At 46.0% G+C, this 23,947-nt stretch overlaps 1 protein-coding gene across 1 annotated transcript in view; it reads right to left on the bottom strand.

Moving 5' to 3' along the window:
• PAH (phenylalanine hydroxylase) overlaps nt 1-23,947 on the bottom strand; it is a 67,162-nt gene that overhangs the window by 27,508 nt on the left and 15,707 nt on the right. The window contains exons 3-4 of the mRNA XM_045780176.2: nt 18,211-18,394; nt 5,029-5,117 (exon numbers count right to left, since the gene is read on the bottom strand). Coding sequence (XP_045636132.1) covers nt 5,029-5,117; nt 18,211-18,394 — 273 coding nt within the window. The remainder of the gene's footprint in view (nt 1-5,028; nt 5,118-18,210; nt 18,395-23,947) is intronic.

The following is a 23,947-nucleotide window of genomic DNA, read 5'->3' as shown; positions in this document are numbered from 1 at the left end:
GCTTGTATAGCAATCTCTGTGATCTTGCTCCAACACTCGATTTTTCAATGACCATCCGTACTTTGGTCTTTTGTAGCTTCCTTCACACCGGTGTCGTCATCTTGCTGGTTTCCTCACTACCGAGTTAATGGATTTTTTGACAAATGTTGACTATATATCTGTACGACAGCTGTTTCTAACTTTTTGAAAATTATGCTTTGACAGAGCAACTTAGGAGGAATGCAACAAGTCTTTGACGACTGACATCCTTAGAACAGACTCTAATGGGGCCCTTGGATGGAGACATTTGAATGGGAGAAAGGAAGAGGAGAGAAGTACTAGAAATATAGTCCTGCTCTTGGGAAGGCCAAGTCTCTTTCTGCAGAGAAATATCTATATCTGAAAGACTGAAAAACAGTTTGAAAGCTTCAGATGGTAGAAGAAAGGACAGTTGTGTTGACTAATATTTTCTCCCTAGAAAGCTCCCCAGTGCACATCTTCAGCTTTAGACACTGGCGTAGGCGCCAAGGGGACGGGAATAGGGAACTCTGGGGTTCAGGCCTGTGTGGCAGATGCTTCCCAAGATCTGTGTCTCATCCTCCTTTCAGAGAACGCTGCTCAACCACTTTTCTCAGTCTTCATAGTGGCCATGTGACTGGGCTGCAGTCAATGAAATTTGAGGGAAGGTGTGCGTCACCTCCAGGCCTGGCCCATAAAGACCTGGGAGCGACTCTCGCTCCCTTTTCCCATGTGCTAGCAGAATGGAAAGGGCTCTGAAGACTTGGAGGAAGGTGCCAGCATTAAGTGGAAGAGACTTAGTCTCTGCAAGACTGTGTGGAGCAATGCCCTTACTGACCTGGCCTGGAAATAACCTTTTAGTGGGTTAAGCCATGGAGCTTTGGAGATTGTTTGATAAGAGATTAGCCTACCCTAGTTGTTAGAGGTCTCAACTCACATCTCCCTCTTTCCAGAAGTCCTCTCTAACCATTCCAGTCCACAGGGACCTTAGAACTGATGGCACATGCCATCTGATTCATTAAAGCTGGTGTTTAGCCATGTACTTTTTTGTGTTATATTTTGAAATAAATATTACCCAAACTGCATTCCATGGAACACTACCATTTAAGATAATGTTGGTAGGTATTCCATGAAAAATGGGATCCATAAGTAAAAAAAAGTTTGAGGAACATTAGGTTGAATGAGTCTCAGGTTCACAGGACTTTCCAAAGTCCCTAATTAGATAATGGGACTTGCATATGCTTAAAATGCAATTCTGAATACAGTCTTTCTCACTTTGATCATGAGTTTTTTTCATAGATGACAGTTTGGGAAGCATGCATATGACTGTTTCACTTGCGTGTGTTTCTATATATCTGTATCTTATGTCTTCTATGAGGTTACAGTTCATGGGGAAGTGAATTTATTTTCCTCTGATACTCTGTGCTCAAAGCATGAAACACCAGGCACACAGTTTTACAGTATCAGCGTCAAAAACTCAGCTTGGGAAAGAGGTAGGTAGAAGGCTTCAGGGAGGCCAACATATGAGTTGGGCCTCAGGAAATGAATAGAGCAGGGAAAGAGCAGGTGAGAGGATAAAGAAAAGCATCCCATGTGAAGGAGACCAATGGACAGGCCCACCGAGGCTGGGGAACGGTCAGAGAAAGGAGACTCAGGTTTACAATGGAAATCAAACAGACCACTTGCTTTGTGCCTGTTATGCAACTGTACAGTTTACAACTTTGTAAAGTTGTAACCCAGCCACCTCTGGCACCCCCATTTGGAAATTGTAAACACCACTCCTCCCTGTACCCCACGACCAGAGGCTCCTGGAGGACGGGGGTCATGTTTTCCAAATCATTTCAGCACCCCTGTTCCTTTACACAGCCTGGGACGCAGCTCACAGCCCTCCGCATCTGAGATTGCTCACCTGAATGAGAAAGCACAACCCTTCCAGGACAGCTCTAACACCAGTGACTAACATAACATAATAAAAAATTATTATAAAAAAAAATAATAACACCGACATTTAAAAAATGCCGGTAAAGCATTTAGCGCCACGACCGGCATAGAGTCTACGCTCAAGAAATGTGGGCTGCCGGTATCACTTGCGTAGTAAATGCTTGGGGAAGGGAGGAAGGCAGAAGGGGAGGAGGGAGGGCAAGACACTGGCAACAAAAGAAAGAAGGCCGAGTGGAATGCAGCTATCCTATTTCATTCTCCCACTTGGCTAACGCTGGCAGGCAGATGCCCTTTACCCTCTGTTTCAGGAACAATCCTTCCTTGGCTGCATTTCTCAGAGTCGCTGTTTTGGAGGCCTCGAAGTGAGATATTGAGTTAAACATCAGCGCACACTGCCAAGGGCAGGGGAGCGTCCTGGCTGCACCGGGGACAGAGTGGAACAGAGGGTCCTGACGGGAAGAACACCCACCACTCCTCACACATGGCAGCCAAGGCCTGTGGGGCCTGAGGGAGTGCGGGCAAGCACTCTGGAGGGCTTACTCTGTCCTTGGCCCAGCGGTTCCCCGGCTCTGAGGAAGGAACAGAGAGAGCCTGGCCTCCTCGGCGGGAAGATCGTGTACCTGACAAAATTGTTCTTTTACGATAAAATTCATCACAGCGAGAGGCCAGGGAACCAAAAATGTGGGCTGGGTCTGTAAGGACAAATGAATTTCAGGGAATTTGAAGACCGGCTCATCTGCGGGAGGAGACACAAGGATAAGAGGAGGGAAATGTCCACGTCTGTGGCCTCCTCCCTCTTTCCCCTCTGTCCCAAATGAGCAGCAAGTGTGGCCAATGGAAGGGTCTTGGGTCAGGGCAGGAGGTCTGGAGGCGGGTAAGAGGAGGAAACACCCTGATGGGTTGATTCAATGCACTGGGTCAAGGTGACCAGACGGCTTTTCCAGAGGAATGATCTCTTTGCAGATGCTTTGCTCCAAGGCCCACAGCCAAAGACCTGTGGAAGGGGCTCTGGAGCGTCTCCTGGAGAGTGTTTACTGCCCCTGGGCCCCACCGGAGAAGGCAGCATCGTCCCCAGGAAGGTGAACGGGGGTCAAAATCCTCCAACCTTACCTTTAGTGTTTTGGGAGAGAAGGTGCTTAAGTATAAATGTATTAGGAGACTGAAATATGATTCCTATCCCGAGCTAAGCAGTTTCACAAGTAGGAATCAAGGAAGCTATGGGGCAGCCTTGTCAAGAGGCACAGGCCAGAAAACGATTGTAATAGAGAGACCAGAAACACGCTGGCCGTTGGCGGCTGCTTAATAAGTTATGACAATGCCTACAAAATTATATATATAATAATTTAATGATATACGTAAGTAATCATACATATTAATGTCTAAATAATAGAGAGACAGAGGGAAAGATACAGGGAGAGGAGGAAGGAAGCGCACCAAAATTAACACGATTATTTCAGGACAGTGTGACAACAGGTGTTTTTTTTTTTTTCCTATTTTGAAGTCTGGGAGCCAGGAGAGAATTCGCCTTTGTTTCTGTTAATAAAATAGTTTCTTGTTATAAAAAAAAAAAAAGTGCAGAATGCCACCAAGAGGAAAAGAGAAATAACTGGAATCATGGGTGATCTTCATTTTCTTCCTCACGCTTTTCTGTATTTTTAAGTCCACTATAAGGGGTTTACTATTTGAATTAGAATAAGTAACACGTGTTCATATTTTAAAAGAGCAGCCACTCCAGAGATAACTCTCTCTTTGTCTCTGGGGAAGCACTGGAATTTCTGCCACTAGCTGGACCTTTAACTTCCGGCACTGTGAGCACTGGGGTGAGAGTCTTAAGACTGAAAGATTAACACAGGACCTTAGAAAAGTCATTTAGTCTCATTGGGCCTCAGTGAATCTATCTGGGAAATGGGAACATCTGCTTTGCTTACTGCAAAGAGCCTTTGTGAACAGCAAGTTCACAACTTAATTCAACTGTAAAGACCCACAGATACGTAAGAACACAGACTCCAGATGAAATGCAGACACTGTCACTGAGTTACACTAAACCATTGGAAATGAAAGCAGCTTCCAAGTCATTTAAAGATTAAGAAGCCATTTGCCTGGGCAGAGAGGAAGTGACAGCCCATGTGATGGTGGCCCTCTTCACCTAAGGAGGATGTCAGAACTGGCCCTGGCCCTGAGTCCAGCCTCAACTACTCCTCCCCAGAATCCTCCACCCCACAGAAAATGGTGATAAAATCCCCCCACCCTGGTCCACTTCTCTGAACCCAGGAAGGGACCCGCTCCCCTGCCCACCAGACACAGGACACAGTCTGTGTTCTTTGTCTGGTACATCAGGCCTTTTATTTTTTTATTACTTTTTTATAGATTTATTTATGTATTTGAGTGAGAGAGCAAGCACAGGGAGGGGCAGAGAGAAACTTTAGCAAACTCCTCGCTGAGCTCAGCTCAGAGCCCAGTGCAGGGCTCGATGCAGGGCATGACCTCACGATCCTGAGATCATGACCATGAGATCACGACCTGAGCCAAAACCAAGAGTCAGATGCTTAGCCGACTACACCGCCAGGGGCCCCACATCAGACCTTTTAAAATCTGGCCCTCACACCTAATGCATCTGCCAACCATTTCAAAATATTCTGCATTTCAAAATATTCTGGATATTTTCAGGACTCTGAGCCTTTGCACAATACTGTTCCCTCAGCAGCTTCTACTAAGTTTTTAGGATCCAGGTCCAATGTCGCCACTGCCCTGCTGTACCTGGTAGAGTTATTAGTGGTTTACTGTTTCCCAAAACCGACTTAAACCTCTGTAATTATATGAAAACAGAAAGGAAGATGATTTTCGTATACGTGTGTGTTTGTGCACATGTGTACATCATATATACTAGAAACAATAATTTCCATATTTGTGCCAACAATAATCACGACCTCGATAACCATAGTGGTGATGATGGATATGAAGACACCCTACAAATGTCTGTCCTACAAGCAAACAAATGAAGACACATTGCTGGGGATCAGGGAGTGGAGTAGGGGCAGGAGGGGAGGACTGAAAGATCTCATGGGAAGGGCCACCAACACAGGGACTCACGGGATGGTCTGCGTCCAGTTCCGCTCCATAGCTGAGAATCTGATTGGCAAATCTGTCGAGCTCTTGAATGGTTCTTGGGAACCAGGGCACTGAAACACAGAAAGGGCAAAGTCCTGAGCGAAAGATGAACAGGACATGGCCAAAGGCCTCACCAAGGTCAGAAGCATGGATTAGCCCCAATTAGACAAACCAATGGGGGGACAAGGACGGTCCCATAGAACCCCCAACTTAACTATAATACAAAAGTTAACTCCCATTTTCCTTGGAAATTAATTTTTTTAAAAAATTTCAGCTTTGTTGAGGTATACCTGACAAATAAAATTATAAGATATTTAAAGTGCACCTCATTGTGATTTGACACAGGTATACATGATGAAAGCATTTTCCCCATCTAGTTAATTAACACATATTTATCTGTGGACGTTAGTAAAAACATTTAAGTTCTACTCTCTTAGCAAATTTCTATTCTCTTAGCAAATCGACTATAGTCACCATGTCTTACACTAGGTCCTCAGACCTTACTCACCTTATAGCTGAAACATACCCTTTTACCAACCTCGCCCTATTTCTCCCAGTCCCCAGCCCCCAGGCCCTGGCAATCGCTTATCTACTGTCTGTTTCTGTGAGTTTGGTGCTTTTCTTTTTTTAAAATTTCCATATATAAGGGATACCATGCATTATTTGTCTTTCTCTGCCTAGTTTATTTCACTTAGCACCTTAGAAAGTAATTTTAAAACATCTCCCCAAACGTAATCTCTTTCCCGAAGATTTTCTCTGAATTATCTCAAAATTTATCTCCCTCCCACCTATTATGGTATAGCGGAGTGGTTTTTGATGGTTTTCTTTAGTAGCAAAGCATTACACGTAACCCCGGAATATAAATCAGATAAAACCAGAGCTGTTCTAAGCAAGGATGAGCCCATGAGACCCCATCTTCCTATCACATGGCTCCCTCCCAAAGGCTCCCAGGCATCACCCTGGCAGAATCTTTTGATGCCCAAGCCAATTTGAAAGTTCCATTGATGAAACAGGATGGAGTCAGGCAGTTTAGGATTTGATAGTGGCTTCTAGTACATAAAGAACCGACAGGCTTGTTTTTGCAGCAGCCTCGTTGGGGCGGGGGTGGGGGTAGACGAGGCCTGAGCTGTGTGGTCTACGGGGAAGAAGACACATGGGTGGAATTGTCCCAGGAATGAACAGAGACTAGGACAGTTTGGACTGTCAGGTCCACGAGGACGGGAGCCATGAGTGCCTCCTCCAGGTGCCCGGAGGAGAGGGAGGGCATGGAAGTGGGGGGCGAGAAGCGACAGAGGAAGGAAGGTAGGAAGGAACTCTGGTTACGCCAAATTGTAAGGCATTCACAACAGTAACTACCATCCACGGAGCGTCATTCTGGGCTAGTGGCTGTTTCTGATTTCTGAAGTATCTCCAAAATGAGGAAGGCATCGTGACCCCTATTGTACAGATGAAAAACTGCAGCTCTGAAAGCCCAAATAACTAGTTGAAGACCACACAGGAAGTGAGAAAGTTGGAGTTCAGGAAAAGTCACAGAGCCAAAGGAGACATGGGAGGCTGGGGGGAGCTGTGAAGGGAGGCCAAGGCACCCCATGCTTCCCCTGAAATGAGGTTTGGAGGAGAAGATGCTGAACTTGGAGTCAGTAAGGTCTGGCTTGGAATCCGGGCTGCATCTACCTGCCTTTGCTCTCTGTGCCTCAGTCCTAACTGCAAAAATGGGACTAATAGCCACAACAATAGGAAGATTAGCAGATGTTTTTGGAGCCCTTACCGGGTGCCAGCCACTGTGCTTACCATTTTGGTGGAATATCTCTTTTAATCTGGGTATTCCTGTGAGGAGTAAATGAGAACGCAGGCAAAGGGCGCAGCCCAACGTCTCACCCATAAAAGGAAGCTTCCCATCTCAGGCAGGTGGTTTCGGATCCTGGCCCAGCTCAGGTGAGGCGGGAAAGCACATGCTTGCCATCTAGTGGCCAGACTGGGGAAACGCACCTCTTGATCTTGACATTTAGAAGCCGCAGGCAAGAAATCGGCCACGTTCCACCAAAAGGAGATGCTTATTTCAACAGCATTAACAAAAGGCCATTTAGAGCCTTGTTTCCACAGATGTGAGGTGCAAAGCTGTGAGTGATAAAAAGTAACCCTGAGTGCTGTTCTCAATATTTCACCCGTGAGGCGGGTGCTATTGGTCTCCCCAGATCACAAACAAGGAAAGCTGAGGCACAGAGAGGTTAGGTGGCAAACCCAAATACAGGGTTTCCTCTGCTAGGAAGCAGAGGTGTCAGGATGCAAACTCAGATCTGGATGACGCGGTGGTTTCCGTCGTGACCATGAATCCATCCTCCCACTCTGGGGAGTTAGAGCACATCGTTAGCTGGGCTCTGGAGCCTGACTGCGCAAGTGGCCTTGCCGTCTCCCACCTGGAGGTTCTATGCCCCTAGAAGCCCACTTCTCAGGGTTGGCTCTCTGTGGTCAGAGTCACAGGAAACCACCTTGCAGTAGTATTCTAACTAAGGCTTACCTAGCACTTGCTTGCTGCCAGGCACTGTCCTAGACACATTACATTTACTGCCCCAGCCAATCCACATAGCAACCCCAGGAGCTGGTGTTATTACCATCCCCATTTTACAGATGAGGACGTGGAGGAACAAGGAGGACAAGTCTCTTTATAGACCTCCTGGGTCCCAGCTGCTAGACTTTGGAGTCTAAATGACTCAGCACCAGGCTCTGCTCACCTAGCATGGCACCTGGCTCCCTACTTTGTCTCTGCAACGTTTCTCCAGGCTTTTCTTTCTTCTTGAGTCCACGGCTTTACCTTGCACAGTGGACCTCTGTTGTCAGCACTGAAAAGGGGGTCTCTTCCTTATTCAGATTTGGAAGGACTTGAGAAAGGGCATCTAGTGTGGTCATCCGGTGCTCAGGATTCCCTCTGAGACCATTCCAGCTTCCCCAGAATGTCATGACCCCATCACCTCCCTTCCAGGGCACCCTTTCTCCACTCACTCGCTCTCTCTTTTGCCTGGGAATCATCCATAATTCCAGCAGTTGCAGCTGCCCCCAGAGACAGGGCAAGTCAGCCTTGTCTTGCTGCCCCCACCTTCTCACTTGGGGCACCCTTCACCTTGTCGAAGTAGATTCTACAAATATGTATTCGGCACCTACTACTGGGGCACTAGACCCTGAGGGAGTCCTCACCTCTGCGGTGCTTGCATTCTAGTGGGGGTGGGTGGCAAGAAAGAAACAATATATACATTTAAATAGATAACAATGCCAGGACGTTCTTGAAGAAGAAGGTGGTGTAAGGAGATGGAGAGGGAGGGGGATACGAATTCATACATCATCCTGTGTCCAGACCCCAGAGGGAGGGTCTCTGCACCTGACACGGCCTTGCCTTGGGTCAAAGGGACCTGGGATAGCCAGGGTCCGTCCTCCGTCCAGACCTGGCTCCGTTTGTCTCAGGGAGAGTCAGTCTGGCGGTCATCAAGACCCAGCACAACAGAGCCGGCCACCTTCGGCTGCAATGCTATCTCTGAACTTACCATCCGTGGCACCCAGAACAAATTATGAAACCTCTTTGTTTCTCAGTCTCCCTAACTGTAAAAATGGGGATAATAATAGCACTATATGATACTACCTGATTGGAACAATATGAGATTAAACGAGTTAATATGTGTGTTCACTGAGAACAGTACTGGCACATAGTAAATACTATTATTGTTCACCGGCAAGCTCCTGGGAATTTTTGTTAACTCTGCTCTTAGCTTAGAGAGCAGAGTAGAAAGTCTCCGGGTGAGACTGGGAAGTCCGCTACTTATTTTGTTGTGTAATTGAGCAGGTATTTTATCTCTCAGAGGCTTATTGTTTTATCCACAATACGGATTAGAATCACCTTTCCATATTACTTCATTTTTGCATGAATTAAATACTATAGCAAAGGTGACACATCTTAGCACAGTGAGTGGTCTTCAGTAAGCGCTTTTCTGTATTAACCATGAGGGTGACGAAGAATTTAATGATGGTGATAAAGGGAAGAAAAAGAAGGAAGAGGAAGAAGAGGAGGAGGATGAGGAAGGATGAGGAAGAGAAAAAGGAGGAGGAAGAGGAAGGGAAGGAGGGAGAGGAAGAGGAGAGAAAGGAGACTGGAGTCAGAAGCCCATTCGCAATCAAGCTCTGATACTAACAGGCTTTCTAATCTTGGGCCTCAGTTTCCCCCTTCTATACAACGTGGGGTATTGGATTCACTTGTTGCTGTAATCCCTTTTGGGTTTTGTATTTCGAGCCCTACCGGAATGCTGTGAAGAGCCTCTGGCCAGAGGGGACATGAAAATATACTTCTAGTTCAATTAGTATGTCCATCTTGCTTGCTTCTGGAAATATAGCCCTGCGTTTGTTCGGCGCCCACAATGCACTGCGCCTCCCATTCCCCTTTCTCCTCTCACCAGAGGATCAAGGTTCTACTCCACAGACGCAAGCCTTTTGCCCCACCTGGACTCAGAGCTGTGCGCATGGCCGTCTCCCTGCCGAACACCAGAGGGCAGCAGAACCAGCATATTGTCAGCTCTGGTGTGTTGTTTTGTTTTGTTTTGTTTTGTTTTGTTTTGTTTTGTTTTGTTTTGTTTTTTAGCTCCTCCAAAGGGAGAACTAGTTGGGCCAATTAGCTTAGTTCAGACCTCTAGGTGGAAAAGGAAAAAAAATCAAAGAACGTGAGAAGACTGTAAAACCTCAAAGGATTCAAGTCTTGGCAAAGAGGAGACAAAGAGGGGAGCAGCCCCCCAAACCCCAAACCCTTGTCACAGAGACTGTGAGGGACCCCCAGGCAGCACTGCAAGGCTGTGGGGCGCTCACCCCTGTCCAGGGATGTCCGGTAGTTTCGGAGCCTTGTCACCACCCAGAAAAGGCCCAGAACACAGCCAGGTTGGAGAAGCGGCAAACGTTGGTGCTAGTCATACAGACTTCTGAGCCGAACCGCCTGGGTCCACATCTTGCCTCTGCTACTTGGTAACTTTGGGACTTCGGGCAAATTACTTAACCTCTTTATCCTCCAGGGTCCCATTGGTAAAATGACTATAATAATATACCTCAGAGCATATGAGCATTAAATGAGCTAATGTATGAATAGTGCTTAGAACCACGCGTGGCACATGGCAAGTGCCTTATAAGAATTTGGTTCCATTATTATCATTATTATCACTCTAGAAGGCCAAGTGACAAGGGACGATAGGCCTGGTACCCTCTTTATCCAGGCAGCAGCCCAGCCCTACCTTTGGATCTATTCACCCGTCCCCCGCCCCCCCAGACCTCCTCTGAGGTGAAAGCATCCTGTCCCAGAGGCCACTGGGTGTAAAGCCTGTGTATCGTCTGGGGTAGAGGGAGACTCAGGCCAGGCCCACGACTGAGACGAGTTCAGCAGCCATCGCCGTGGAGAGCAGGACGAGGCTTAAGGAAATGTGACCCCAAAGAGGCAAGTTCTGGCTGTCGGGAATGGGGAAAGCAAGGTCCCGACATGGCTCACTTCTCAACAAGGCCGTGACGCGAGCAGTGTGAAGACCCAGGTGCTACAGGAAGGAGACTACAGAGGACCCCAGACAACACAGGACCAAACCTTTACCTTTCTGGATGAAGCCTGCACTTTGTTTTACAGTCTATCATATTTCTTTCTTTCAGTTCTACACATATATTTATATACACACATCACACACACTCATGTATGCGGGGAGGTGCATGTCTCAGAGCTCAGAGAGGCCGAGCCACGGTGTGTCCCTATAGCTACATATCCGTGTTTGTTTCTACGTACCTGTAAGACCACTAACCTCCTGTGTGAGGCCGCAGCTTGAAGTCCCCAGGGCAGGAGACAGAAGGGAAGACTGGTGTGAAAGGGAGAAGAAGAAGGCTGGAACCCCACAAGGGCGGACAAATGGCTAGTCTTCAGAGAACAGTGGAAGCCTACAGTTGGTAGACTCCAGTCATTCTTTTTTCCCCCTTTTTAAAAAGATTTTATTTATTTACTTGACACAGAGAGAGAGAGAAAGCACAAGCAGGAGGAGCAGCAGAGGGAGAAGAGTGCCCCCCTCCACCCTCCCCAGAGCTGGGAGCCGAATACAGAGCTCGATCCCAGCACCCTGGGATCATGACCTGAGCCGCAGGCAGTCGCTTAACTGACGGAGCCACCCAGGAGCCCCCGACTCCAGTCATTCTTGTCGCCTCACCCTTGATGGAGCAGGGGCCCTGCTTGGTCTGCAGCTGAAGACCCTCACCTGGCCCGAGAGCTGGCGAGCCCAAGAGCCTCCAGGGAAGGTGGACTGTTTGCAGGTGCAGTTGGAAAGCCTGCACCTTACCCTGTGCAAAAGGTGGGCACATCCTGGGCCTGAAGCCCACGTTTCCTCTCTCTCACTCACAAACCCTGTGATTCTGAACAAGCGACTTGATCCCTGAGACTCCGGCTTCTCCGCTGTGAAATGCGTGAGGCAGCCAGTCTCTGGCTTGCTTCCTTGGTTGGGGTGAGAATCGACATACCCACAGTGGGTCCATCCGCCATCCTCACACTTGAACCTCACAGAGAAAACCCAGAGACACTTCTCTGGTTGAGTACAGTCACAGAGGTCACTGGTGGCAGGTCAGAGTTCACACCTGTGAACCTGGGATCGTCCGATTTTCCCAGCCGAAAGTTATAGCTGCCTTTTTTCCTTTGAAGTTAATTTTTTGAGAGCTTAGGTTGCACCAGATACTGTGCTAAGTGCACTACTTCCATTGTTTTCATTCTCAAAGCAATGCTAGGGGCTTGACATTATTTCTGCTCTTCTGATGAGCAAACCGAGGCTCGAAGAGGGGCGGGGACTTGTACAAGAACACTGAGCTCACTGCAGAATGAGGACCCTGAAGAACTGCTCTGCCGGGCAGGCTTCGAAGAAGGTGCGGGGCAGTGGGGGGTTGATTTTAGCTTCCTGATTTCCCACCTGGAGACAGAAAGGAGGTGAAGAACTAAAGCAGGACTCTAGAGCACCTGGAGAAAGTCCCTAGGACTGACCTGGGTGCTCCCCATCTCCCATCCCAAGCCATCCCGGATTTAGGGGTAGTAACTTTTTACACTGAAGTTCTCAGCTGCTCAGAGACACCTTCACATTTCCTTTCTCTTCTTTAGTGGCGATGGTGGGCCTCTCCCCCACCCCAGCACAGTGCTGGGAATAGAGACTGACCCCAGCGACCCAGGCCTTCGTCTTGAAAAGTTAAATCAGATTAGCTCATTAATGACCTTTGCAAATATCTCTGCGGTGGGCTGGCCTCTGTGGGCCCCTCGACCGCCTCACGGGCCGCTGGGCTCAGCGTTAATGAATGACTTGGGCAGGCTGGTGCAACAGAGGCCCTCTGTGAGGCCAGAGGCACTGGAGGGGGGCAGATCATTAATAAATATTGATTTGGCTCCAAGGGAAGCAGCCTGCCGGAGAGCCAGCCCTGGACACCCACGTCGTGGTCTCATTAAATCGGGGTCAACTGCTCAGCCCGGACGCCAAGGGGCGGCTGGCTCAGGAGTGCTCCCGAGCAAGAGGCCCCCACAGGCCTGGTGGGAGCCTGCTTCCTGGCCAATGGGTCAGAGAAGGGCTATTAAATTTACAGCAGTTTAAGGTGCAGGCTGAGTCCCATGAACCCCTTCCCTCCACCAGACATCCACCAGCCCCAGGGTCTAGCCAGCGAGGCACCCGGCCTTGCCCCAGACTTCTGCCTCCAGCCTGTCTCACGGAGGGCAATAAATCTCCTTTCCTGGGCCCAAAATAGAAGGGTGTTCTCACCCCCTCTTTCCAGGCTCCTGGATGTCTCCTCTGAGGCGTGGCCTCCAGCCTCACGGAGAAGCATTGGTGCGCTAATCCCTCGGGAAGGTCTTAGCAAGACCGGGTGCACCAAATGCTGGCTGTTGGTGCCAGACTGATTTCTTCCCCCTCCTGGACGGAGCAGAAGAGTGGTGGGCTCGGGGCTCACTTTTACCAGTGACGTGACAGGCAAAGCATTTGATCTCTCCATCCACATGTTAAAATAAGAATGAAAACCAGACGAATGAAAGGGCCTTAGCATAAAGTGAAGAGGTGAAAATGTGTCGGAATAAATCAATGATGGATATGTGTGAAATCATGAATAAGTAAAAGAATGACCCGCAGCATCCTGTATTCCAATCACCCTCCTAAACTGGAACTATCCTCCCAATACCCTTTGAAGATGCCATATAGCGTATAAACAGATCTACTGGCAGGTTGGCTGCTGTATCCCCAGATACCGAGTTCTGGTTTCTGAAAGCTTACATTGCACTCAGTCTGAGTACCTGCCACATACAATGGGAGTTATGGCCAATCTACCTTGAGACAAACAGAATACATCGAAAGCCTCTTGCCTATTATGTCTGTCTCCCTCCAGGGGTCCCTCCCTGACCCTGCTCCCCCTTCTCCCTCTCATGCCCAAGACTGGCTTCAGTGTACCTCCTAAGTGCTCCTGGTACAAACCACACTTCCCTATCCCTGCAGGTATCATGCCATGTGGGAACCACCTGCTAGATTATAAGACACATTGAGTCTAGGCGCCATGCGTGTCTTTCTCCCTACTGCGTCCCTATCCCACAGCTGCCCCTGAATGGGCGTTCGGTGAATGTAAGTTGCACAAATGAATGATTAACTGAATTAGGGCATAAATGTGGACAAAAGAAAAGAAGGTGACAAAGCTAACTGTGGTCTTTGAGAAGGAGTAGTAAAAGGAAAAGAAAGAAACCCTAAGAGTCAGGATTGTAATAAGTTAGAGCCACATAATTTATAAAATACTAAGGAAAGAGAGAATTCCAGGGGTATCATGGTTAAATGCCACAAAAATTCCAAAGACAATGAAAACAAAAAAGAGGATACTGGTTTGGGTCGTGGGTGTTGTCAGGAAGGTAAGGAAGAGGAGAAGAGAGGAGGAAGAAGGAAGCGAGAAGAGAGGGAGGGAGGAAGAAGTAAGGTAACCTGCATGGGAAGCTGGCCTTCTATCTCTTAGACCAGTGCTATTTCCGATATAACCCAGCCAAGTGGATACGGCATTGAAATCACATGCACAGGAAGTGGTATTTGGAAATGACAGGTCATTCCCAGCACCCCTCACATCATCCCTCTTAGAAACAGAGTCTGCTTACAAATTTATGATTGTCCTTAACTTGAAACCCTGTGACCTGGCAAATGGACTGGGGTCTAGAAATCACATTTGCATTGCATCTTCCCCCGTCAGCGAATAGAGCTGCCTCTAACAGACTGCAAGGGAGCGAGCCCCATACCCACAACACCAGCTCCGCTTCCAGCCCTGCTTCCAGCTCCGGGCTTGGTACACACCCCCTGCTTTGGCTTATCCTCTTAGCTGCAGGTCTGCTTGTATCAATGAGGCATTCTGCTGAAACAAAAGTCTCATCCCCAGCTGTCATGACTTAGGACAACATCAACGCACCCAGCAAGCACCCAGGTGGACTGAAAAAGGCTATCAATCCCGTGTGTTTTTGCGAACATGCAGATCCTTGGTCTCCTGCAGACCCAGGGCCACAAACAAGCGCCTTCAGCCCTGAGAAGTGCCCTTGGGGCAAAGTGAAATGCACAGGAAGAAGGTTTGGAACTGAGAAGAGGAAAAGGGAAGATGGCAGCACAGAACGGAAGAGCAGAGGAAGGGAGAGAAGAGAGGCAGGCACAGGCCCTGGGAATGGGGAACCCCCAGCCATCTGGAGCCCCCTACAGCCAGAAGCATCTTCTCTCTAAGGGTCCTCAACTCCTTGGAAACCATGAGCCCTTTGAAAATCACTCTTTAAACATGCAGGCACACACATAGGTACCATCTTGCCTACAATCCCATAGGCTTTCCAGACTCTTCCAAGGAATTCTAGCCTTCCTCCCCCCACAACTGATCTGAAACCTCAGCCTATCTGGGCCCTGCGTCAGGACAGCACTACTGAAGCAGCAAGGGGGCCGGAAGACAGGGCTGGGAGTGGGGAGGGGTGTGTAAGGGGGAGGGAATGAGCGTCATGACACTACACTGGTCTTCTCACAATAACTCTTCCCCTTAAATTACTGCTTCAGGAATCGATCCAAATAAAAAAGACAAAATTGTAAGTGCCCCCAGGCCAAACAGATAGACACAGACAGACAGATAGACAGATACAGAGATAAGTAAATACATAAATAGCCCTCCCCTCCCCACAGAAAATACAGTCGTACTGGCAGTGTGGACTCCCTCTGCGTCCACCACAGGACTCTTATAATTACCACAGCTTGAACAAAATCCACCAGATGTCCATCTGCTCTTGGAAAATAACTCCAATCGGATAAATTTCTCAAAAGGTGATAATCCCGTACCTCCATCTAGCCAAGACATTCTGTCTGTCTGCTCCTCCTGGCTGCAGTCTGCCTCCACGTAGGAATTTTCCATCCCCCTCTAAACATAATGTCATGCAGAAGACTCAAAGGGAAAGGTAAAAGGATTAGTAGATGGACCGATGGAAGATATTAATGCTCTTTCATGTTGGGTTGAAGGAGGATTTGAGGTCATCAGGAGAGAGGGTAGCAAGAGAATAGACCTCAAGTATTCAAAAGACTCTCTGGATTAAAATCCTATTAAAGTCACATCAGCTTCTCCAGGAGGCATTTTAGAAGGTTGGGATTTCTTTAACATGTCACCATAATTAACCTTCCCTTAAGCTGTTTTGGGTGGGGAACTTTAGCAATTAAGAAACTGAAAACTTTCATTTTCTATCACCCACATGGCCTTTTGAATGGTTTAAAAATAAGAGTGGAAAGTGGTTTAGCCTAATTGATTCGAGGGGTTCAGATCTCCCACTTCAACCTGCTGTCAGACTCGCTCCTGAGATCTGAGCCCCTCAGAAGAAAGGGCATTTTTGTCGAGTGAAAGAATCAAAGGTTCAGATCTACCATGATGCTTTTCTTCCTCTAATCATTCTCCCACTCTGCAAAGGCACAGTTGTTTTCCCTAGAAAGATCTGTCTCTGGGCCCAGACTCCAGTTCACAACACGAAGAAACCCAAAGAGCCGCCCCTCTCTGCAGAGGCTAGACTGTGCTGTTTGAGCACCGTTAGCGCCCTGAGCAACCGTTCGGTTCCATGGACACTGGGGTCAGGAAACAGCGTCAGGTAGGGTGGCCTGTAGGGCCTGGGATGAACAACCACATGAATAAATAAAATGAGACACATGTTGTTTTCAAGGTTAGTCCTACCAGGGTTGTCTTCACTAGGTCAAACGTCAACTCAGTTTCAAATGTCAACACCCTGCCAGATTCTGTCACCTCGCCCTCATCACAATACCTGTCCCTCGACTGTAGTCACCTGGGTGTCTTGTCACCCTTGTTGGCCTGTGAGCACCTTCAGAATGCGTAGTGTTGAGCCCTTCCCCCACCTCCGCCCCAGCTCCTATCACGATGCCTGGTGCAGAGTAGTGCTTGACACAGGCTTACACACAACCACGCAGAATTCATTCTGTGCCTTAAGGCAAGTCATGGCCTCTGTTTTTTTACAATGAAAAATTAAGGAGTCTCTTAGGCTGCACGACCTCTGAGGTCATCTGCCGGTTCTCAGAATCTCTGAAAAATGTGTTGTGTACAGGCTGGCTTTTCATGGCTCCTGTGCTGGGGTCATGATTTATAATAACAATGATGGTAATGGTAAGAATAGAGAACATCTATTAAGCCCTTAAACATCATCTGCACGGTTCTCAATGCTCCACTGGTATTATTTCATTAATCCTACGAGGCAGACTCTTGTTACTCCCATTTGATACAGTAGGAGATTGTGAAGGTCAGTCATTTGCCCAAAGTCACACCAAGTGTAGCATGCCCTGGTTCTGGAGTCTGGACTCCTAACTATTCTTGCAAGTTTCCATTAAGAACCTTCTTTCTGAGCCTTCAGTTCAGGCTGCCCGCCCTTCAGTCGATCTACATACATCTTCCCTGGCTCCCCAAGGAGCTGCCTGCCTGCTTGTCAATTGCTTTGATTTCCTACCCCAGGACCCCAGCTGGTCCAGCCTCCCCCTGCTCCAAGCAGAGGCAGAGTTTGCCCCAGGATCCGGCAGGCCCTTTGTCCTGAGGGCCTGCAACTCCTGTCGGGAGCAGGTGGCCGGAAAAGCAAGAGAAGGCGTTCATCAGCAAAGCAGCTCGGGAGGTGGAAGGGAAGGAAGGCAAATAGGGTTGATCTAAGGAGGAATTCCAAGTGCCTGCCCCTCAGTGACCTGAGCCCATGGGCTTGGCTTTCTACGCTCTGCGGGTGCAGAATCTGGGAATAAACTTCCTTGTCTGGTAAGAGCTACAGAAGGACGAGGGCAGGAAAAGAAGAGAGATCTCCTAGGAAGGCCTTGCAGGTATCTTTTAGAAAATGTTTCAGTGGCCTGTGCAAAGAGGTCAGTCTTCTCTCATTTTAAGGCATCTCTGCTAATTAAAATGTTATTTTCAGCTACAGAGCTTGAAACCCTCTTGACCCAATGTCTTCACTGCTCTGGCAAAAATAAAAAATAAAATAAAGACAACCTTTTGATTTTACAGTAGAAAAAAGTGTTTTGATTTAGGGGAAAAAAAAAAAGCAGTTCAACTCAGCAATCACACTCCTAAGTATTTACCCAAATGAGTTAAAAACTCATGTCCATACAAAAACCTGCACATGAATGTTCATAATAGCTTTATTCATGATTGCTGAAATTTAGGATATATAAAATTGCAGCAAGAAAAAGAAAATTACTGGGGCGCCTGGGTGGCACAGCGGTTAAGTGTCTGCCTTCGGCTCGGGGAGTGATCCCGGCGTTATGGGATCGAGCCCCACATCAGGGTCCTCCGCTATGAGCCTGCTTCTTCCTCTCCCACTCCCCCTGCTTGTGTTCCCTCTCTCGCTGGCTGTCTCTATTTCTGTTAGATGAATAAATAAAGAAAATCTTTAAAAAAAAAAAAACGAAAAAAAAAGAAAAAGAAAATTACTAATATAAGAAATAGCTATCTCGAGGAAGTGAAAAAAGCACATTTATTAAATGTCTAAAATGTGCTAGGCACTCCTCTAGGTCCCTAGCATACCCCCTCCAGCTTAGTCCCCCACAGTGGTCTACCAGGATAGACACCATTTTTGCCAGTAGTTTTTGAAGAGAATTCAAGTTGCTTTTGTTGCAAAATCCCTCTGTTTCTTACCTGTGTCTTTCATCTTATCCCGGGAAAGCTCATGGACAGTGGCACCGATCTCATACCGCAAGATCTTGATGATGTTTGCCAGGACAGGCATGCTACGTTTATCCAGATAGGTAAAAAATTCATACTCGTCTTTCTTTAAGCGTGAAGGTCTGGATTCAATATGGGTCAGGTTTATATCATTCTCCTAGAAGAGAGAAGTGGGAATGTGAAGGAGACAGTCACCGGAATTAACACAGACGAAACACACAAAACTAGAGGGGCGCCTGGGTGGCTCAGTTGGTTAAGCATCCAACTCTTCATCTCAGCTCATGTCTTGATCTCAGGGTCATGAGTTCAAGCCCCACACTGGGCATGGAGTGTGGGGCCCACTTTAAAACACACACACACACACACACACACACAACCAGAGCAAAACATGCAACACAATAAAATGCAGAAAGAGGAGGAACGGGACTTTTTTTAATATATAAGAGTAGAAGAAACTCCTTAATGTAACAAAAGTTATTGACTTCTCTGTGCAAAATCAAGTAACAAAAGGTGAAGGAAATAGTGCAAATGCTACAGAATTTTATCACATGGAAATCCACTAAAGACCTAGAGTTACAGACCTAAGATTTTGGTTTGGTTCAAATGTGTAGGGCAGCAGTTGGCAAAAATGTTTACATAGGGAAACCTCCGTTCTCAGATGAAATCCCCTGGAATCCCAATAATAATATCTCAGTAAATTAATAATACAGAAACAACCTTGTCCCCTTAAATAGGGTCCCTGGGAATCAGGCTTATTGGGTTCAAATCAAAGTTTTCATATGGGTTGTAAGATTAGACAAATGACAAACACAAAAGATAACTGATTTATGTATTTTCCTGGGGAAAGTGAGGACAAATTGTAGTACTAAATAGGGCGAACACATGAGGTCTCATTGCGAAGGGAAGGTTCGTGTATATGTGGGTTTTATTAAATGCCAAAAAATTAATAATCACTATAGCTACTCAACTCCCGTGTCTTTGGCTGGTGATGTTTTAGCTATCATCAGTTTTGTCATGAAAAGAAAAAGTCATATGTGTAAATTGATCCTCAAATTTGAATGCATGGTAGTCATCTGTTTCTTATTCAGAAAGTCTGATTTTATTGACAGAACTGTTCTTTGTGAAGAAAACCAAGGAATATATTCTATACTTTCTTAGAACAAATAAATAAATAAGGGTTACCCCAAACTTTAAATGGACAAAATGTACACTGAAAAAAATCTAACTTGACTGATTCTATAATTCCAGAAAATGAAATCCATCAATCTTGTAGTTTAGGAAATATATCTTTTTTGGGGGGGAGGGAGGCAGAGGGAAAGGGAGAGAGAGAATCCCAAGCAGGCTCCACACTCAGCATGGAGCCTGATGTGGGACTCAATCTCACAACCCTGACATCATGACCTGATCAAGAGTAGGACGCTTAACCAACTGAGCCACCCAGGTGCCCCAGGAAGTATATCTTTCTCTTTGATTGTTGAAGAGAAAACATGGATAATTACAATGATGACACTTTTTGTTTTGATCATCACTTCACAGTTTAGAATTAGGTTCTGGGACCTTCCCAACAAGCCTTTGAGTAGGTTAAGGGAGTTGTAAAATATAAAATCAGAGATGATGATGCTTTGCCAAAAGTGGCCGGAGAGTCATCGGTGTTCTGACCACACTATCTTTCCTGCGATACCATGAGAATTCTGCAAACATCAACTTTTATTATTATTACGACTGGTGTGCAAAGCACAAAAAATGAAAACTTCTGGGCCTGGCAAGCACAATAATAAGTGACTCCACACAGGTACTCTTCCTGCGTTTTCTTCCTCCTAACCTCCGAGGGCACATGGTAGAGCCATTGCTTATGGGCACCGGCTGCAGAGAAGTCAGGCTTGGCAGGGATGGCCAGGGAGCCCAAGGTGAGGGTCCCAGCTAGAGAGAGAGTGTGTGTGCATGGAGGAGGGAAGACCAGAGAGATAGCGGTTGCTCTGAAGCTTCCCAGACAAACAGAGGTAACTTCCTAAACAAAGCAAAGAGCAATGTCATCCTTCTTGGCTCAGAAACAAAGAGAGGCCCCACCTACTATTTACCTAAGTTGAAAGTTGAAAGGAAGAGATAACCAGTTTCTGCTTTGGATAGAGCAGAAAATACAGCAGAGCCAGGAACCAAGAGTGGACACACGTCCGGCATGCTTATTGGCAACAGTGGGGCAGGTGATGGAAGGGGTGGCAAAGGTGGGAGGTGGAGAAAGGGCTGGAAGACAGACTATAGGCTGCGGTGTTCAACACCCACGCTCCACCCTTCACAAAAGCACTTCCAGAGAGAAGGCTCTCACTTCAGAAATAGCCCTAAAACAACAGATGCCCCATGACTCAGTTTTTCTAAGTCTGGAGATCTAACTTTAGGGGAAAAAATTCACAAAAATTCATACACTAATTAAACTCCCACAACAGGGGAATGATTAGGAAAATTATAGTGGAATCACTCAGTGGAGATTATGCCACCTTTGAAAAGAAAGTAACATTCACAAATCAATCAACATGATACAAAATGTTGGTTACCAGAGGGGGCAGGAGTTGGGGGGCAGGAAAAATAAGTGAAGGGGATCAACAGGTGGAAGGTTCCAGTTACAAAAAAAATAAGTCAGGGGCATGTAATGTAGAGCATAGGGAATTAGTGAGTACTGTTGTAATAACTTTGTGTGGTGACAGACGGTAACTAGACTCAGGCTGGGAATCGTTTTGTAATGTATAAAAATATCAAATCAGTATGATGTACATTTGAAACTGATAGAATAGTGTATGTCAATTATACTTCCATTAAAAAAAAAACCTCCCTCTGGCCCTCAACCCTCCCCCCACCCCACTCATGCTCTCTCTCGCTTACTCTCTCTCTCTCTCTCAAATAAATAAATAAAAACTTTTTTTTAAAGATTTTATTTATTTATTTGTCAGAAAGAGAGAGAGAGAGCACAAGCAGGGGGAGCGGTAGGCAGAGGGAGAAGCAGGCTCTCCGCTGAGCAGGGAGCCCCATGTGGGACTCGATCCCAGGACCTGAGCCGAAGGCAGACGCTTAACTGACTGAGGCACCCAGGTGTCCCAATAAATAAAATCTTAAAACAAACCAAAAAACAAAAAAACAAATAATAACAACATGCATGAGCCAGTGTCAGTAATCACTCTAAAATATGTTGACAGTAGTGGTCTGTACGCGATGGGCCTACAGATGATTTTGTTTCCTTCTTTCTATTTTTTTATCATAGTTCAACTTTTCTAAAAACAACACATATTACTTTTTCAATGAAAAATTAACTTTAATTCTTAAATGGTTACAATGACAACCACTTGGGAAAATACTTATGATCCATAGAAGTATGTGATAATTAAAACATGTTTTAAATAATTATGCCCAGGCCAAAAAAAAAAAAACAAAAAAAAGAAAAAGACTAGAATGAAATGCATCAAAATGAATTATTATGAGATTATGTACAACTTCTATTTATTTGCCAAAAGTCTTACAATATTATGCATATAATGAAAAGAAAAGTGTATCTTTTAACTGTGAGTGAAGTTTTTTGGCTAAGAACACTCCACCAAACTCTCCAAACTATTTCTTTCCCATTTGAATCAATTTGTCAATAATTAACTCTCAAGTTTGGTGTGCAATTTCCTTATTGGGAGTTTTTCCAGCTTATCAGTGTGGATCCTTAGAAACCAATGATTTTGGTTGCTAAGAGAGACTTCAGGAACGAACCTCCAAACTTGACTATAATCATAGTTACCTCTTAGTAAATGAATTTTTATTTTTAAGCAAGGGTTCTCTGTAGGTTTACAAATTGACCCACATACACTCACTACATCTTTGGGTGAGGGACAAAGAAAGAACTCTTTCTGTTACTCCACACGGATATCTGGGTGGAGGCAAGAAAGGTTTAGAGCTAAACATTTCGAAGACAATTTCATGATTTCTCCAGTAGTGAATCTATGCATAAAAGATAACAGTGTAACACCTTATTTAATGAGGACTCTTGAGCGGAGAGTGTGGGGACTCAGAGAAAAATAAACTGAAATGAATAGCCTCTTTTAATAAGGATTGGCCAGAAATCCCTTCCCGTTCCCATCCTGGAGGAAAATCTTTCTAAAAGGGTCTTGGTCACTAGTGACTAAAACTACAGATACATAGAATTCACAATGGAGAATGGTGAAAACCATTTGCCCAAAAACAGATTTGCCCTTCTGAATCTTTTCAAGCTTAGGGTCCATTCTTTTTTCTTCCATCTCATTCCTCAAGAAAAGGAGAATGGTATAGTGGAGAAAGGGTGGGCTTTGGAAACTCATCTGAGTTCAACTTCTGGTCTGCTGCTACCATCTTTGTATACATTAGTTGAATTTTTATTTGTTTATGTTTGAAATAAAGACAATAGTATTACTTGGTAGCTCAGTAAGAAAAACGGAAAAAGCTCTTCACACCATTTTGGCTTCATTGATGGATACCCAGTAAGGGCTTATTATACTTTGCTGCTCTCAGCTTGGTATAGATATACATTTCCCTGGGAGGCAAAATGCCTTATGTTTTATGAGTTATTTTACCCTTTATTATTTGCTTTACCCTAAGTTATTCTCAGCTTCTTTCCTGTCCTGAAAGCATGCTTCAAAAAGGAGAAGGAAAGTCTAAAGATATTTTCAGACAGGACAAGCCTGGAAAAGGAGAGCCTTTTGGACCACTTCATGTTAAACTTAAATGAAGTTATGTTCTGGCCTATCCCAGAGGTATCTGGGGGCAAATCAAAGACATTCACAGAGCATGTCCCAAATCACTGGTCTCAAGTAAACAGGAGCTTTCAATAACTGATTCGATCAAGCTCCTTCCATGTGCCAAACACTGTCCCAGGTGCTGGGACACAACAGAGAACAGAGTGGGGAAAATCCCTGCTCTTCTGGAGCTCACATTCTGGAAGCAGGAAACAAATAGTAACTATGAAAAATAAGAAGAATATACAGTCTTTAGATTGAATGGGAGAAAAATAGAGCAGGAAAGAGGAATTGGATATTCCGGGGGTGCCATGAAGGTGCTATTTTATATGGTGTGGTCAAGAAAAGCTCAAAAAATAAATAGGTGACATTTAAGCACAGACCTGAAGTCAATGAGAGAGCAAGCAGTGAGGGAACAGCAAGTGCAAGGGTCCTGGGGTAAGATAGTACGCAAGATGACTGCGGAACACCAAGCAGGCCAGAGTGTCTGCAGCAGAATGAGCAAGAGGGAGGGTATCAGGACAGGAGGCAGAGTAGTAACTGACCATGACCCATCAGCCGTTATCTGAACTTTGTTTTTCACTCAGAGTGAAAATAAATAAGAAGCTATAGAAGGTAATGAGGCAGAGATGATACATTTTTGGACTCATGTTTTAAAAGGAGCATTCCAACAGCTGTTTCAAGAATAGACTATAGTGGGCCAAGGGCAGAAGCAGTCTGGAGATCCCTACAATATTTGGGGTAAGAAACAACAATTACAAGGATTCGAGAAGAGGTCTCATGGAGACACAAACAGGGGTTCTTATCTATTTTACTGATCTCTTGGGAGAGGACCAGGAAGGACTCTGGTTGACAAAAAATCTGGAAACTAAGCCCACTGGGATGAACAGGAAACCAAAAACATTCAGGAAAGTATGGGCAGCACAATTAAATTCTAGAATGGGTTCCAGATCATTCCCCACCCTGCTCTG

This window comes from Ursus americanus, chromosome 17, assembly GCF_024610735.1.
Source record: "Ursus americanus isolate L20-20 chromosome 17, mUrsAme1.1.p, whole genome shotgun sequence".
NCBI lineage: Eukaryota > Metazoa > Chordata > Mammalia > Carnivora > Ursidae > Ursus > Ursus americanus.
Note: the sequence above shows the minus strand (reverse complement) of the source record. Positions and strands in the feature narration are given on the sequence as shown.